Below are 17,359 nucleotides of genomic sequence, written 5' to 3' on the forward strand. Positions count from 1 at the left end.
CATTGTTCTTTTCCGCCACAAGAAGACTGTCGATAAGTTCATAATATCTCGCAAATCCACGCACTCTATATTGTTGCTGTAGAGTTATATTTGATGCGTGAAATGTGGAAAATGTTTTTTCAAGCATTTCCGATTCTGTAACCTCATGTCCACAAAATTTTAATTGCGAGATTATTCGACACATCGCCGAATTGTAATCACTTACTTTTTTAAAAATCTTGGAATCTCAACATATTCCATTCATCACGGGCGGTCGGAAGTATAACTTCCCTTATATGTTCAAATCTTTCTTTTAATATTTTCCACAGAGCCATGTGATCTTTTTCGATGAGATATTCACATTTCAAACCTTTATCAAGATGTCGGCGCAAAAATATTATAACTTTTGCTTTTTCTTGTGATGAAGATATATCATTTTCTTTAATAGTCTCGCTTAGACCCAATGACTCAAGATGCATTTCTACATCGAGAGTCCGTGACATATAATTTTTCCCCGTAATGTCGAGTGCAACAAATTCGAGCTTTGCCAAGCTTGACATGGTGGTATTTTGTTACCTTTTTCTTCTGGTTTGGAGCTTGGAAAAATATGGAGGACTTTTAGAGCTTCGTGCTGATAACGTGTTGTGAAAAAGTAAAAATTTATGGTAAAAAGTAAAAATCTCAAACTCTCAAAATTATCACACATACTTTATAATATTTTTCTCTCAACTCAATTGTCTCAAATATTTATAAATGGAGACCTATTTATAGGATTTCTTTGGAAAACAATTCAAAAATAATTTCATCATTACAAACATCATCACACACTAATTTTCAACATTCAACATCTAATTTTACATAATTTTCAACATTCAACATTATAATTTTCAACACAAATATTTCACATTTTCGACAGCAATTTTATATTTAAAAAAATGGTTACATTTAACAAAAACGGGTCGGGTGAAGGCGCCCGAAGACCCGATTAACCGCTGGTCAAATAAAACTGCCCGGAGCCATCGAATTGCAGGAGGATATGAGACGCAAGCAGAAGGAAATTGCTTAGGGAGGAAGTGAAACCCTAATAGAGGGAGAGAAGAAGATGGTGTTCTACTTCAAGGCCCGCCCGGAGTCGGGGGATTACACCATTTTCATGGGTCTCGACAAGCACGAGAACGAGGAGCTCATCAAATACGGTTTCGTCGAAGATATATGGTATCTTCTGTCTTCTTCTTTTTTTTTTTTTTTTCAATTTATAGTTTTTTCTCGAACGTTGAATTTAGCTGATTTCGGATGTTTTTTATGATATGATGTGATGAGTTTATGGCGTTCGACAATCTTGAGAGTAAGGGTCATTATAGGATGATCAATTTGATTTTGATGAAGAAATCCCACTGATTGGTTAATTGAACCAGTGATGTCAGTAAAATCGTATTGTATTTCTTTATTATTGTTATTATTTGATACAACATTCCAGGTAGGGGTCTTGATCCCGACTCCTCTCCCTGCTAAAGGAGAGGCTCAGGCCATTCCACTTCAGAGGAGGTTGGGTGATGATAATTGTTAAGGGGTGTAGTTCCTTTTTCTGTGAAAGATTTTCAGAATATCCGGTTTTTGCGATAGGACCATTTTTTGTGTTTACTTGCTGGTAGGCCAGCAATATATTTATAAATATCAATTTTCTTTGGGCTTAGCTCATATATCATTTTATAACGGAAGCAATTTTGAGTAAATATAAAATGTATGATAAAAGGATAAGGCATCCTTTAGACGAATCTTTCGAAAATATAGAGTGAACACCTGCTCATGACACAATCGAATGACAAAATTATGATGGTGTGTGGGGGTCATCAATTACTATGCCCTTGCTGATTTATAAAGTGATTGCCTGAGACCTTTGTGCCTGCTTTGGTTGCTGCACTGATAAACATTTAACACCTATTTGTGAATTATCTATTTTTGCATTCTTGACGGGGATTATATTCTGTAGGTTCCATGTGGATAAAATGTCTTCAGCCCACGTTTATTTGAGATTGCACAAGGGTCAGACTATTGATGACATTTCCGAAGGTGTATTGGAAGATTGTGCCCAACTGGTGAAGGCAAATTCTATCCAGGGCATGTTCTTCTCTTTTGAATTATTTTGTAGCATAACATTTCATTTCTAAAATTTTCATGGTTTCTTTTTGAACTATTGAATGTTTTTTACTTAATCACATGCTTGAGGTTTATCTTGTCTGATTGATGGACCGTGCATAATTCTAGTTGGTGGCATTAACAAGCCCCTTAAAATTTAAACTTTATCTACTTTCAGGAAACAAAGTGAACAATGTTGATGTTGTTTATACTCCTTGGCAAAATCTTAAGAAAACTGCATCCATGGACGTTGGGCAGGTTGGATTCTACAACCCAAAAATGGTGAGCTCCATTATGCATTTTGTGTTCTATAAAATCACCGAAAAGGTTCTAGCTTTTGCGGCGTTCCATCATTTTCTGATTGAGCTTTGAGGTGTAAGTTCATGTATTTCTTGCTCAGGTTCGTACTGTGAGAGTGGAAAAGCGAATAAATGAAATCGTGAACAGGTTAAACAAAACAAAGGTTGAAAGAAAACCTGATTTAAAAGGTGTGTATGCGCCTTTCGTGTTTTCTGTTTGCAAGTCTTATTACCCTCGTATGTTTTCTTATCGGTTCATCTAGTCAAGTCTTTTGAGAATATGGCTTTTCTATTTCACACTTGAGCTTCAGCTGCTTTTATTCATGTTTAGCTGAAAGAGAAGCAGTTAATGCTGCTGAAAGAGCAGAAAGGAAACATCAGCTCAGAGAGAAAGTGAGTTGTCTTATTTATTATCTTTCATAAGCCTAATTTAATTGAATCATTGTTTGATTTTGGTTCATCATGCACGGTAAAGTGAAAAAATGATCTTTAGTCATTCCACTTCATTTTACATCTATTAAAAAAAAGGTATTCTACTGAGATTCCATGTAAGTTGTAATGGTGTGCTAAAATTCATATTGATTTGTTGATAAAGAAATATGCTGCAAGACCTTTTATGATGTTAGCACTTGATTTATGGGAAGGCTGAGGCTAAAAGATTGCAAGGTCCTAATCACGTTCATTGTATGTGTTAACATTTGTATACTTTTTATGGGTCCGTTTCCCCAAATTGTTGTGGTTGGCTTTAGTAAATGGTTATGGAGCCGGTTCAAATTGATGTATATGAGTTGTATTTATTAGCCAGACATTACTTTATCCATGAAATAATAGAACAAAATTCATTTTGTGCATTTACTTCTTGTCGATCCTTTTCTTTTCACAGAAACGGAAGGAAGAGTTGGAAAAGCTTGAAAAAGACAGGCAGGCTGATTTGAGGAGCTACAAAAATTTGATGGTAGCCGAGAAGATGACGTCTAACAAGGAAATAGCATCAACCAACAAATCGTTGCAAGAACTGGAAGAAGACTTCATGTGAATGCTAAAAGCTTCTAAGTTGTCTTCAAATTCATCTCCTTGTCCAGAATGAGAAAATTGTGCCAAGGTAATGGAGGTTGATAAGAAAATTGAAAGGATAAGCAATCTGAAGAGGTTGGTGGTGATTTTTTTTAGTAATTTTATGTCGTGTCGAAACAAAAATTTGAATTTTAGTTAACTCAGAAATTTGGGTTTTCAACTGTCGAACTGTATTTAATAAAATAGCAAGTAATTGCTGTTAAAGAAAAAGGTGTATCTATTCTGTTGTGTGATTAAAAGCATTGTTTCAAGTTTTTATGTCACTTTGTTTCAGATAATTTGGTTTTCAGGAACTTTTATTGCAACTTGTCGCACACCCCACTTGGTCTTGATGTTGAGCGTTCATGTTAGGTAGAACTTACTAGAATGGACCATACTAATATATATGTGTGAGTTGTTGATTCTTAGTTTAAATTTTATTTGTATTTTTCTCTATAATTTCTTCTCCAAATACATGTATATGTCCCTTTCCCGGTATAATTGAACCTAGTGAACGTATCTTTGTTATAGATGAAGGGCCGTTTAATGATGGATTTGCACATGTTGCGCCAACTTTCCGGGAAAAAATAATGCATAAATTTGGCTGCAAGAAAGTGGCAGAAAGTGTGTTTTCAATCATGGTATAGATATAGATGGTGCTCTTATGATTCCAAAGCAATGTGTGTGTGTGTGTGTGTGTGTGTGTGTGTGTGTTAGAAATCGAAATATTTTCTGAACTTTTGAAAAAAATGCTACTCTCTCATTGTTATTTATTTTTTTAAAACTTATTTATACTATATTTTCTTACAACATTATCATTGTTTTTAATTTAATTTGTTCACTGTTATGTGCTATCAGTTTTTTTTTTTGTTATTTTGTCCATCGCATTACGGAGTTGATTTGTTATGTGTTATCAGTTTGATCACTGTTTAGTTCTGGTCTTCAGTTCAATTATTGGTTGGTTTGTCAAACTTCGAAACTCATAATTTACAAACAACCAAGTATTTCAACAAATGATTTATAAAGAAATTTAAAATAAAAAATAGTTTGAAATTCGACAGTAAACCAATATGTTGTCCTTGTTTGAGGCTTGTAACTTTATTAAGGCAGATAATTAAATGAGTTTTTTCAAACTCTGAAAAAATGAGTTTTAGTTTTCCTTTCCAACGATTATTTGTCAAGTGCGAGATAAGCTAGCTAGCCAGAAACTCATCTGTTAGGCAAATAGACTTATCCTTGAAACAAAAATTAATTCGGATGGATCACTGAATTTATATAAGTGAACCATTATTGACAATCATGACTTGCCCATGTGACATACCTTTTCCTCTCTATAAAAGCAAAATCAACCCTCCTAGCAAATATGAATATCCTTTTCATGCACAGCCACCTCTATTCTTCTTCTCCTTCAACAGCAACTATGTCCTTAAACAACGGGAAAACTACACGCAGCAAAAGCATGCATTTGGGACGAAATGGCATGCAAAGAGAGTACGATTCACATCCCAAATGGCTAATATTCTGGCGAAGAATCACAAAACTAAAGAATCCAACTTCAGACTCCTGTACTGTGCAAAAAACATATGATCACCAAAGTTATATGCAGAATTTCGATGAAGGGCTCGATAGGGCTGAGCCAGACAATCTGTATCGGTCTTTCTCTGCCAGATATGCTGATCCTACAAGACGACCAGGGTAGAAGAAGCTTTTGTTAGCGAAGAATGAAATTTGGCAGGACTTTCACTTCTTTCGGTTGATAAACTTGCCTGCTTTTCATTCATGTACACACAACTACTTTCCCAGCTCTTTCCCAACAATCGGGATGATTCCTTTGGCTTCTTACATTGTTAGACTTGTGCATGAGTAGATAAAAGTCCCTCGCGTTTTAATGAAATTTTTTTTTATGTAATTTTCTTGAATAATAATATACTCCAAATACATTAAATCAATCCCTTGAGCATTTCCGTTCAGTCTGAGCAGTCTCACAGTAGCTTGCTCTGTAGTCCAACTACAAGTGTATTGTATTGTCCACATTCAATATTTTGATATCAGAATTTATGCTTAGTTTTCTTGATACAATGCGTTGGGGTGTAAAATGATAAGCCATTTAAAGTGTATCTGCAGGGCCAAACCAATAAGAGATGGTAGGTCATCCTCTGTTGAACCAGACATCCAAAACAAGCCCTGTGAGTTCTATACTTGCAACCCACTACTAACTTTCAAGAAATGCAAACCAGAGGACAGCGAGCAGTTCGACTCGGTCTTCATAGGCCGATCAAGTTTGGAGGTATATGCAGACACCGATATGTCATAGCAGGACCAAAGAAATCAAACGAGGAAGGCAAGATGGTGCAACCCGACAATAAAATTGTAAGGCAATCACAATAGGTGAAAAGAATTGGCAGTCTCGATGAAGAAACAAACTTCACTTTAATGCATAATTTTCCTAAAACATATATAAAATTAACCTTTCAACTTGAGTTTATCTTCTCTACCTGCGAAGATGCTAGCACACACTTCATATAAACACATGTTTTTTCACGCTGAATACAAACATAATGAAGAGATAATAATAAAGTAAATTTTTATTGCCAAAATTATTTAAATTTTTGTGACATGTTCTACTCAAATATCACTGATGTATTCCTTAAATTAGTTACCAATTGGGTTTACTCCGAATAGGTAAGAATTTTATGCTGCAGCAGGTTTTCCGGCTGCATGCTTGCATGCAAATCCTTGTTTTTGATTCTTTAACTCATTCCCAGCCACTAGAAAGAATGCAGTGTGCCTGAGCAGAAGAAAACTGTTGGTTATAATTTATTAGAAAAGAAAAGGAACTGGACTAACAGGAAGTTGCACCCGCAACCCGCTACTTTACGATTCTGCCAAAAACATAATCTTTTTCACTGGAAACAAAGGAAAAGCTGTATTTGATTTCATTTCCATTTCACGGAAATGAAAACAAACTGTTTTCACCTGATCTTCAACTTATTTTCTGTTAGGTAAAAGCGGGCCCCACGTATTAAATAAAAAATTCAGAATTTTGATATCCCACATCGGAGGTTTACAATAGTTGCAGGAGGAAATTAGTTATAAATAGAGCTCAATTCCTTCAGTTATTGTATCCCAAAATCAAAAGCTTTTTAGCTTTGATAAATAGAGAGTGCATAGAAAAAAAGAGTGTATTTTTTCTTGAGTGCGGGAATTCTCTTGTGTGAGTTAGAGAAATTATTTTCTCGGTATACTCGGGTTGGGAGTGTGAGAAATATTGAGTGTATTGGTGTATACACTTGTTGTAATATTTCTTCCAGTTATAAAAGTTGCAGTGCTCCGTGGACGTAGCCTATATTGGGTGAACCACGTAAATCTTTGTGTTCTTGTTGGTTATTTTATTCCGCAATTTTTGGGGTACTATTATCATCGTGGTCGGCATCGTTTCGGGGGTGTAATTCCCCAACAGCTGGTATCAGAGCCTTGTTGTGAAAATTCTTAAGAATTCTGAGTATGCTCTGTGGTTGCAGCTTTGTCTGATCTTCCACATCAGAAAAGATTTTTTAGATTTTTTGCTAAGGCTAGAGAAGTGATGGCCGGAGATGATGGATCGGGACCGGGAATCAACAAGTTCGACGGAACAGATTTTTCGTTCTGGCGGTTACAGATAAGAGATTATCTGTACAGTAAGAAGCTCCATCAACCTCTATCAGGAAAGAAACCGGAAAAGATGGAGGATGATGATTGGGAGCTCCTTGACCGACAGGTTTTAGGTGTCATACGATTGACCCTAACAAAGAACGTGGCGCATAACGTGGCGGAGGCCAAAACCACGGAGGAGATGATGACCATTCTGTCAGACATGTACGAGAAGCCATCAGCAAACAACAAAGTACATCTCATGAAGAAGTTATTCAACTTGAAGATGGGAGAAGGTGCTTCGGTGGCAAAACACATAAATGAATTCAACACGATTGTCTCCCAGCTGACATCGGTGGACATCAAATTTGATGATGAGATTCGTGCACTTATTCTTCTGGCGTCTTTACCAGAAACTTGGGAACCGATGCGGGCAGCGGTTAGCAACTCTGTTGGAAAAGGAAAACTACAACTCAATGATGTTAGAGATCAAATCCTAGCTGAAGAAGTTCGCAGGAAAGACTCGGGTGAAGCAACATCATCGAGATCTGCTCTAAATCTTGATAACAGAGGAAGAGGCAGGAGTGGTGAAAGGAGTTCCAACCGATGGCGCGGTAGATCCAAGTCAAGAAATGGAAAAGACAAAAACATCTCTGAAAAGAATATGAAGTGCTGGAGCTGTGGTGAGACTGGTCACCTGAAAAAGAACTGCAGATCAATGAAAAATAATGCCAATGCTGTCACTGATGAAGTACATGATGCTCTGCTATTATCCATGGAAAGCCCTGTTGATTCTTGGGTTATGGACTCGGGAGCTTCGTTTCATACCACTGGTGATCGCGATGTATTTGATAATTACATCGCTGGCGATTACGGAAAAGTTTTCCTGGCTGATGGAAAACCCTTGGAAATTGTTGGTATGGGTGATGTACGGATGAAGATGTCAAATGGATCTGTCTGGAAAATCAACAAAGTCAGACATGTACCAAATTTGACACGCAATCTGATCTCGGTGGGACAGCTCGATGATGAAGGCCACAATGTGACCTTCGGTGATGGTTCCTGGAAAGTGAACAAAGGAGCCATGATTGTTGCTCGAGGAAAGAAAACTGGAACATTGTATATGACTTCCAGTTGCAGAGACACATTAGCAGCTGTGGATGCTGGAGCCAATTCAAGTCTATGGCATTATAGACTTGGACACATGAGTGAGAAGGGAATGAAGATGTTGGTGTCAAAAGGAAAGCTACCAGAATTAAAGACTGTTGAACACCAACTATGTGAAAGCTGTATCTTTGGAAAGCAGAAGAAGGTGAGCTTTTCAAAAGGCGGTAAAGAACCGAAAGCAGCAAAGTTGGAGCTGGTTCATACTGATGTATGGGGACCATCTCCTGTGACATCCCTTGGAGGCTCGAGATACTATGTCACATTCATTGACGATTCGAGTAGAAAAGTTTGGGTTTATTTTCTGAAAAATAAATCTGATGTTTACGAGACCTTTAAAAGGTGGAAAGCCATGGTGGAAAATGAGACCAACTTGAAGGTGAAGTGCTTACGGTCTGACAATGGTGGAGAATATGAAGATGATGAGTTCAAGAAATATTGTGCACAGAACGGGATCAAGATGGAGAAAACCATTCCTGGTACACCTCAACAGAATGGTGTAGCTGAAAGGATGAACAGGACCTTGAATGAACGCGCAAGGAGCATGAGATTGCATTCTGGATTGCCAAAATCATTCTGGGCTGATGCTGTTAACACTGCAGCATATCTGATCAACAGAGGACCTTCGGTACCACTGGACTACAAAATACCCGAAGAGGTTTGGAGCGGCAAAGAAGTAAACCTTTCTTTCTTGAAAGTGTTTGGATGTCTATCCTATGTTCATATTGATTCAGCAAGCAGAACAAAACTTGATCCGAAATCAAAGAAGTGCTTCTTTATTGGTTATGGAGATAATGAGTTTGGTTATCGTTTCTGGGATGACCAAAATCGGAAGATCATTCGGAGCAGGGATGTAATCTTTAATGAGAAACTTCTGTACAAGGACAAGTCAGACATTGGAGCTGGAGATGAATGTCCTGAAGTCAAGAAGACTGATGAAGTGCCATTGACAAACATTCCTGTGAATGAATCGAAAACCAGTAACCAGGAAGATGAAGAAGAAACTGCACAAGATGATGACCCACAAACTCCGGTGATTGAACTCAGGAGATCTTTGAGAACCATTAGACCACCTGATAGATACTCCCCTGCACTTCACTATATTTTGCTGACAGACAAAGGTGAACCGGAGACTTATGAAGAGGCAATGCAAAATGATGATTCAACCAAGTGGGAGTTGGCCATGGAAGATGAGATGGATTCACTGTCATCCAATCAGACGTGGGAGTTGACAGAACTTCCGCAAGGCAAAAAGGCGTTACATAACAAGTGGGTGTACCGGTTAAAAGAAGAGCATGATGGTAGCAAGCGGTACAAGGCAAGACTTGTTGTAAAAGGCTTCCAACAACGGGAAGGAATTGATTATACCGAGATTTTCTCTCCGGTGGTTAAATTAACCACTATCAGGACTGTACTTGGACTAGTGGCGAAGGAAGACTTACATTTGGAGCAGTTGGATGTAAAGACTGCGTTTCTTCACGGTGACCTAGATGAAGAAATTTATATGAAGCAGCCACAGGGCTTTGAAGTACGGGGAAAAGAGAGAATGGTATGCAAACTTCAGAAGAGCTTGTACGGTCTCAAACAAGCTCCAAGACAGTGGTACAAGAAGTTTGATGGATTCATGAGTGAAAATGGATTCCTAAGGTGTCAAGCTGATCACTGCTGTTATGTGAAAAAGTTTGACGGTTCTTATATCATACTACTGCTATATGTAGATGATATGCTGATAGCTGGAGCTTGTCTGGAAGAAATTGATAAACTCAAGAAAGATTTATCAAAGGAATTTGCCATGAAGGATTTGGGTGCTGCAAAGCAAATCCTTGGAATGAGGATCTTCAGAGACCGGGTGAATGGATTCTTGAAGTTATCTCAAGAAGAGTACGTGAAAAAGGTGGTTAGCAGATTTAATATGGATGAAGCTAAATCTGTGAGTACTCCTTTGGCTAGTCATTTCAAACTAACCAAAGCACAATCACCATCGACGGAGCAGGAGCAGGCTTATATGAATAAGGTTCCTTATGCTTCTGCTGTCGGAAGCCTCATGTATGCAATGGTGTGCACAAGACCAGACATAGCACATGCAGTGGGAGTTGTGAGCAGGTTTATGAGTAATCCAGGAAAGCAACACTGGGAAGCAGTTAAGTGGATTCTCAGGTATTTGAAAGGTACTGCTAGTTGTTCTTTATGCTTCAGGAGATCAAAATTTGGCTTACAGGGTTTTGTCGATGCCGATATGGGTGGTGACCTGGATGGCAGGAAAAGTACTACTGGATATGTGTTCACATTAGGTGGTACAGTTGTAAGCTGGGTGTCTAAGCTGCAAAAGATTGTTGCGCTTTCGACTACTGAGGCTGAGTATGTTGCAGTTACAGAAGCTAGCAAGGAGATGATATGGTTGAAATCCTTTCTGGAGGAATTGGGTCAGAAGCTTGAAGATAGCACATTATACTGTGACAGTCAGAGTGCTATTCATTTAGCAAAAAATCCTGTTTATCATGCTAGGACAAAGCATATACAGGTTAGGTACCATTTCATCAGATCAGTGCTGGAAGATGGAGTCTTGATGCTGGAGAAGATTCCTGGAAGTAAAAATCCAGCCGATATGCTCACGAAGACGGTAACCATTGACAAACTGAAGTTGTGTTCAACTTCAGTTGGACTGCAGGTATAAATGGAGATATATGAGCTGCTGCAATGATGGTGTGAAGACATGATTGAAATCAAGTCTTCAAGTGGGAGAATTGTTAGGTGAATTATTATGGGGTGGGGCCCACATTAAATTAAATAATAATATAAACTCATCCCACATCGAATTTTTATTAAAACTGAACAAGGGAATTAGTTATAAATAGAGCTCAATTCCTTCAGTTATTGTATCCCAAAATCAAAAGCTTTTTAGCTTTGATAAATAGAGAGTGCATAGAAAAAAAGAGTGTATTTTTTTCTTGAGTGCGGGAATTCTCTTGTGTGAGTTAGAGAAATTATTTTCTCGGTATACTCGGGTTGGGAGTGTGAGAAATATTGAGTGTATTGGTGTATACACTTGTTGTAATATTTCTTCCAGTTATAAAAGTTGCAGTGCTCCGTGGACGTAGCCTATATTGGGTGAACCACGTAAATCTTTGTATTCTTGTTGGTTATTTTATTCCGCATTTTTGGGTACTATTATCATCGTGGTCGGCATCGATTCGGGGGTGTAATTCCCCAACATTTTCCACGAGTAAAATGATACATTCCATATAACAATTATTTTGAAATTTAAATTTTCGATCATTCCACTATCAATTTTATTATTATATTATATATCATATCCCAGTCCAGTATAATAACATATTTTAAATTTCAAGATGCCGTATATATTTTTTATTAAATTTCAACTTCATAGACTTGTCATGAGAAAATAACTGATGCTCACTCTCTTCTGAATTTTCTAAAGTTAACTTTTCAAATTTATTTTTTGAGAACAGATATAACACCTGAAATACCAGAAAATAATCATCGCCCAGACTAATTCCCCGGTCTGCATGGAGCCATTATAAAATCTGGATGATAGACTTGTACCTGAAGAAATTCATCATTTTAATTCTGGAGCTCTCATCAATTTCCGTGGTGCAATCCAATGCTTGTTTCATGTGATCCAGCCACCTCTCAGCAGCTTGGTGGGTGACTGGAAATGGTCGGTGACGCACAATCAGTGCGGGATGTCCTTCCAAAAGCCAAGCAGCAAAGTTTCAAGCCAAGTAAATTGCAAATTTTGCAACTATCGAGAAAAAAAGCACACACAAATGTGTATCTGTCAGAGGTACCAGAACAAACACAACTTTTTTGGTTGATAAAATTAAAATTGCAATGGCATTCGTTGAATGGACTGAGATATGCAGCAGGAAGTCAATCTAATAACTTGAAACACAAAGGCTGCTTGGCAAAAGTGAGATGTCACAGGGCAGCATATCACCAAATCAGTAGTTTTTTGTGCTTTATCCATTCATTGCTCAACAACATAATGATGATCCAATACCTCATTTTGTTCCTTTTAGATAGGAAACCATTTACTTAACTCTTAATCATCAACAATAGGTACAGCACATGGAAAAAAATTGAACTTCGGAGTCCTGCCTGGTGTTTGGTGGCATCAATCGTGTCAATAATATAAGATGCTATAGATAAAACAATCAAGGTCTAATTGATTACCTCTTCTTTGGGAGTACAGAGGAGGTCCTCCCATTCTTTGCACGAAGAACTCATATTGATTTTGTATAGCATCTTCCTTTTTGGAGTTTGCAAATATTGACTTAAACCATTCTTCCTCATCGTCATAAACTCTACAACATATAATGTATTAGATTCTTAAAATTTGATAACCAGTCCATGGTGTAGGACACGTGTGATGGGAAAAACGTAAACAAAAGGAAATTACAAAAGCTTAAACAAATATTTCTCACCAATCAAATTCTAAATGCCAAATACATTCAAACTGTTTCAATTCAAAATATATGTTCTCATTCATTCACATTATCATGAACAAGCGATATCAAAATCTGAATCTGAATGAGATAAAGCCACAATAATCACCAATTATCATAACTATATATAGTTCACTCTTCTTTTCTTAAGGCAAGAAAATTCCGGTAATCAAATTTCCGATGACACAGTTCCCTATTCCTTTCTTACTTTCGTCTCCAAATTAGTGTTGCTCCTTTTCCAATTCCTCAACCTATATAACAACATAATTGACTTGAAATTTGAATGATTTTCATTCCAATTTTCAGACACTGCTTCTTCAATTTTAACAATAGTGTCTCTAGCATACAACATTGTATTAACAAAATGCTCATACAAAAACAAGGTTAATTACATAACAAAGCTAAGAAGTAACCGATCCTTGCAAATTTCCACATCAATATTCTTCAAATCCAAAATGATTTTATTTAAGTTATCGAGATGACTTTGCACTGGTGTAACCTCTATAAAACAATTGGTATATAAACATCATTTCGGATGAAGCCTCTTTCTGAAAGATTTAGTTGTATACAACAAACATTTGAGCTTAAGCCATAACCTAGCAATAACAGTTTCCTCAGTGGCCCAGCGTAGCGTCACATTTGCTAAATACAACTTACCAGAAAATTTTTTTATCATACGACAATCTTGCTGAATTGCTTAGGCTTTCTTATCCTTCGAGCACTTAAAGCAACTCTTGCTGAACTGAATGAGCTCACATCTTAACACATGATAGACATCAATTCTTCGTCTCATAGGATTTTATAATTTCAAATCTTGCCACCAATGCACAAGACAGAAAATAGAAAAAAATAACATATCTATGACACCACTAGTTTCAAAAGTCGAATAAAATAGACTTATGGTAAGATATAATAGAACAATCAATGACACATGTATCGAGATAATTCGGTGTTTAGCGAGATCCATAGGCACAGACGGCCAAGAAAATGCGCTAGAAACCAAAAGAGATCATAAAAATCTTAACAACTATCTCTCAATACTCAAACTCAAAATCTCAAATAGATCCTACATCTCTTGACCCAAAGGTAGGCAGACCAAATATAAAAAAGATTCAACGAGAGCTCGTTCAAGAGAAAACAAAAGTGCCACATTAATTGGGAACACTTCTGACCTAGCAAATGTTCATCATATTTACATATGATGAAAAATAATCTAAAAGACATGGAATTTGGGGTCAACTAAATCTCATGATGGGTTGCTTAAAGCCACCCAAAATGAGATAGATGGTGATGCGGATCGAAATGGGCAATTTAATATCTTCGCAAGATTCTTGTATATTTAGAACAATTATTCATAACAAAATCCTTCTAATGTAAGGGCATCACCCCTTCGCCATTAGGCAGACCATAGTGTTAAAAAAATATCTCACAACATTAAAACTGATAAATAGTAACTTATAAATTCATGATGTTATAACACCCATACAAGCTTTTGGTATGATATCTCTCTTGAGTTTATAACTAACATTGTTGATCTCGAGTTGGCGTAGCGAAAAGGGTGGGTTATCATTGTATCCATGTCAATAAGTGAAATTATAGCCTGGATTAAGGTAATCATCCACTAAACAAGTCACTTGGGTTTATAACAATAAATCTCAAAAGAAATCTATGTAACTCTTCTAAACAATAGTCCGCAAATTTGACTAACAGAGTAACAGTCCATCGGTTTTTAACCGATACTCGGATCTTGTAAGCCAAAGACTCAAAGGATCTTGTAAGCCAAAGACTCAAAACCCAACAATATGCAAATTCTACCAACCCATATACACAAATAGCACCAGTTAATCCACCCCGGAAAGCAAATGTTGAATGGAAGGGGAGAGCGGAAACCTGTTGTAGAAATTGGTGGAGAGATTGACGAAGGTCTGGACACCAAGCTTCTCGTAAAGATTGGTCTCATCAATCGCGAAGGCATCGTTTGGGTGAACCCCACTCCACTCCGATGCCTTCTCCTGTAAAGACTGCATTTTTTTTCCTTCTTTTCTCCACTGCGACCACTGGGATTAGGATATTTATAGCTGCGTATGGTGGTCGCGTGTAGTTCACGTTTTGCTTGGTGGAGTCGGGTTTTTTTTTAATCATTAGTACTATTACTTTTTCTATCTTTTTTCTTTTCTTTTTTTTAATATCAAAATGTGTATAAAATAAAAAAAATCCACTCTTCCTAATGTTCAAAAAAATAGAGAAAAAAACTTATGTGAGACAGTCTCATATGTCGTATTTTATGAGACGGATCTCATATTTGTGTCATCCATGAAAAACTATTACTTTTTATGCTAAGAGTATTATTTTTTATTGTGAATATCGGTAGGATTGACCCGTCTCACAGATAAAGATTCGTGAGATCGTGTCACAATAGACCTACTCAAAGATAGAAGAGTAAAATTTTTAAAAAATTAAAAGTTCACTTCCATTTTTTGATTAAATTAAAAAATTTGATTTGATATAACTATGAAAATTAAATTATCGATCACGTTCAATTTAAAAACTTTTTAATGTATCCAAATATTACTTTCATCATATCTGTGAATCACACAAATTTCGTCCCCCAGAGCTTGAACAATGTTAGATGCCTTGACTACCTTCATAACAACATTTTCCAAATCAACAAATTTCTTCAGTTTTGACTTCCTCTGTAGCTCCTTGGCAAAGACTTCCGTTCTGAATTTCACACAGTCATCATAAGTCTTGAGCTTGTTTGCTGAAAATTCATTGATCTTTTGCCAAATAAGATCAATGTGCGTTTGGATGGCATTGGTTGGCCTGTGCTCTTCTTGTATTTTGTTAGAACAGTAGACAGAGGTAACTGATCCTCAGTTGAGGATTCAATTGGAATAACTACACGAATGGAATTCTAATACATACTGCAGTGAATCATTTGACAGAAATGCATCACAAGTAACTTCTGAAGCTATTATCGATTTTGGTTGTTCAGGTCATATGGTAGATGATGGTAGTTCGGGTCATGTAATAGCTGCAGTGGCACTAGATGAGTGAGCACCACGTCAAATGTTTGCTGATTCTGCATTACTAGAAATCTAGAGAGTGATATCAAGCCTGACACACCACCAGGTTATGATTCAGACAATAAGGATAATGAGGACGCATTATAAAACGTTACCGAGCTAGTGCATGACACAACTTCAAGTATAGTTCCATTTGATGTTTCTAATCTGTATGAGATGCCACAATTCTTTAATGTCGTGTATGAATAACAATATCCTGATTTATAGGTATGCCATCTGGGTCACAGTCTAGCTTCTACAATCCCGAGAAAGGAGAATTACAAAAAAAACATGGTTTTCAGAAACAAAAACAAAAAATCGATTGCAGTTGTTAAAGACTTTTCTGTTAGATGTATAAGACACAAGTATCGTGTTGTTGAGAGCACACCAACTATATGGAAAGTATGTCGAAAAAATTGGTCATCAAACATTAATTGTGGATGGGGCCTCTGGACTTGTTTGAAAGCAAATTTGGGTTATTTTAAAATCATTAAATATGGTGATCTACACACATATATCTATAGCCAGATTGAGATTGACCACAGAAACTTTGACAAAAATCTGATTACCTCTCATCTTATTGGTATTGTTCACTGCAATCTATTTTGTGAGATTAAATATGTAAAGCAAATTATCAAAGACAAATATGGTTATGAAAGTTCAGATGCCAAGGCATGATACAGTTTGAGGCGTGCTGTTGAAAACGTGCATGACACGTTGGAGAGCTATTTTCGTATTTTGCCAACATACATTTGGTACAATCGTTATGTTGAGGCATTTTCCAACATGCAACCCATCAGTAAATTTTTTAAACTATGTTTTTGGGCCTTCCGACCATGTGTAGATGAGTTCCGATATTGTCGCAAAAGCATAGATGACACTCATTTATATACGAAGTATAAAATTATTAGAATCGATGGCACTATGTCTGAATCTTCATAATTCACATTAACTCTAAGTTGTCTGAGGTTCTCATACCTCATATCTCCGAATATCTTGGGAAGGATAGGTCATGTGTTATAATTTGAGTTCATCCTATCCGCGTTTCATCCATATCCACCTATAAGCATATATGTGAAAGAAGGAATATATGGCTCATTTGGAGTTTGGAAACCATGATCCTCTTCCATGTAAACTATTTGTGATTACACATGGTAATCTATAATGTGAGAATTTCCAGCCTCGTTACCGAACTCCCAGTGTGGCTGAGACGACTCTTCAAGATGTCTTGAAATCGATGCGGCTCGAATATTCTATCAAGAATTACACAGAGCCTCTTGCCACTTCGTATAGTTTCTGTAATAATAGACTCCAATGCCTCACGAGGTTGATCTTGTAACGAAAGTCCATGAAACCAACTCCTCAAAACTTCAGCATCGTTCATCTGAAAATTAATTAAAATAATCATGATTAAATGAGTAAACATTTAAAATATTATAATGTAAATTTGAAAAAAAAAAGTATATTATAAAAAACTTAACAAAACAAATCTAAAGTTTGCATCGTCACGCCTATGTCCATATTCTGCTTGTGGATCGATGGGGGTTATCAAATGACGAGTTATTTT

General features: G+C 36.8%; 2 protein-coding genes across 2 annotated transcripts; one reads left to right on the forward strand and one right to left on the reverse strand.

Annotated features, from left to right (window-relative positions):
- The first annotated feature begins 989 nt into the window (after positions 1–989).
- LOC140983591 (uncharacterized) lies at positions 990–3,809 on the forward strand. Its single transcript, XM_073450684.1, has 6 exons — positions 990–1,194; positions 1,970–2,097; positions 2,294–2,397; positions 2,516–2,603; positions 2,746–2,807; positions 3,298–3,809. Exons 1-6 carry the CDS (start codon positions 1,082–1,084, stop codon positions 3,448–3,450), a joined length of 648 nt encoding a protein of 215 aa, XP_073306785.1. The 5' UTR covers positions 990–1,081; the 3' UTR covers positions 3,451–3,809.
- A 2,225-nt stretch (positions 3,810–6,034) lies between these two features.
- LOC140983009 (group 2 truncated hemoglobin 3-2) lies at positions 6,035–14,849 on the reverse strand. The gene is made up of 4 exons (XM_073449861.1): positions 14,618–14,849; positions 12,456–12,586; positions 11,826–11,970; positions 6,035–6,255 (listed from the first exon to the last, which is right to left on the reverse strand). Exons 1-4 carry the CDS (start codon positions 14,752–14,754, stop codon positions 6,159–6,161), a joined length of 510 nt encoding a protein of 169 aa, XP_073305962.1. The 5' UTR covers positions 14,755–14,849; the 3' UTR covers positions 6,035–6,158.
- Positions 14,850–17,359: the final 2,510 nt, after the last annotated feature.

This window comes from Primulina huaijiensis, chromosome 8 (genome assembly GCF_012295235.1).
Source record: "Primulina huaijiensis isolate GDHJ02 chromosome 8, ASM1229523v2, whole genome shotgun sequence".
NCBI classification, from domain to species: domain Eukaryota; kingdom Viridiplantae; phylum Streptophyta; class Magnoliopsida; order Lamiales; family Gesneriaceae; genus Primulina; species Primulina huaijiensis.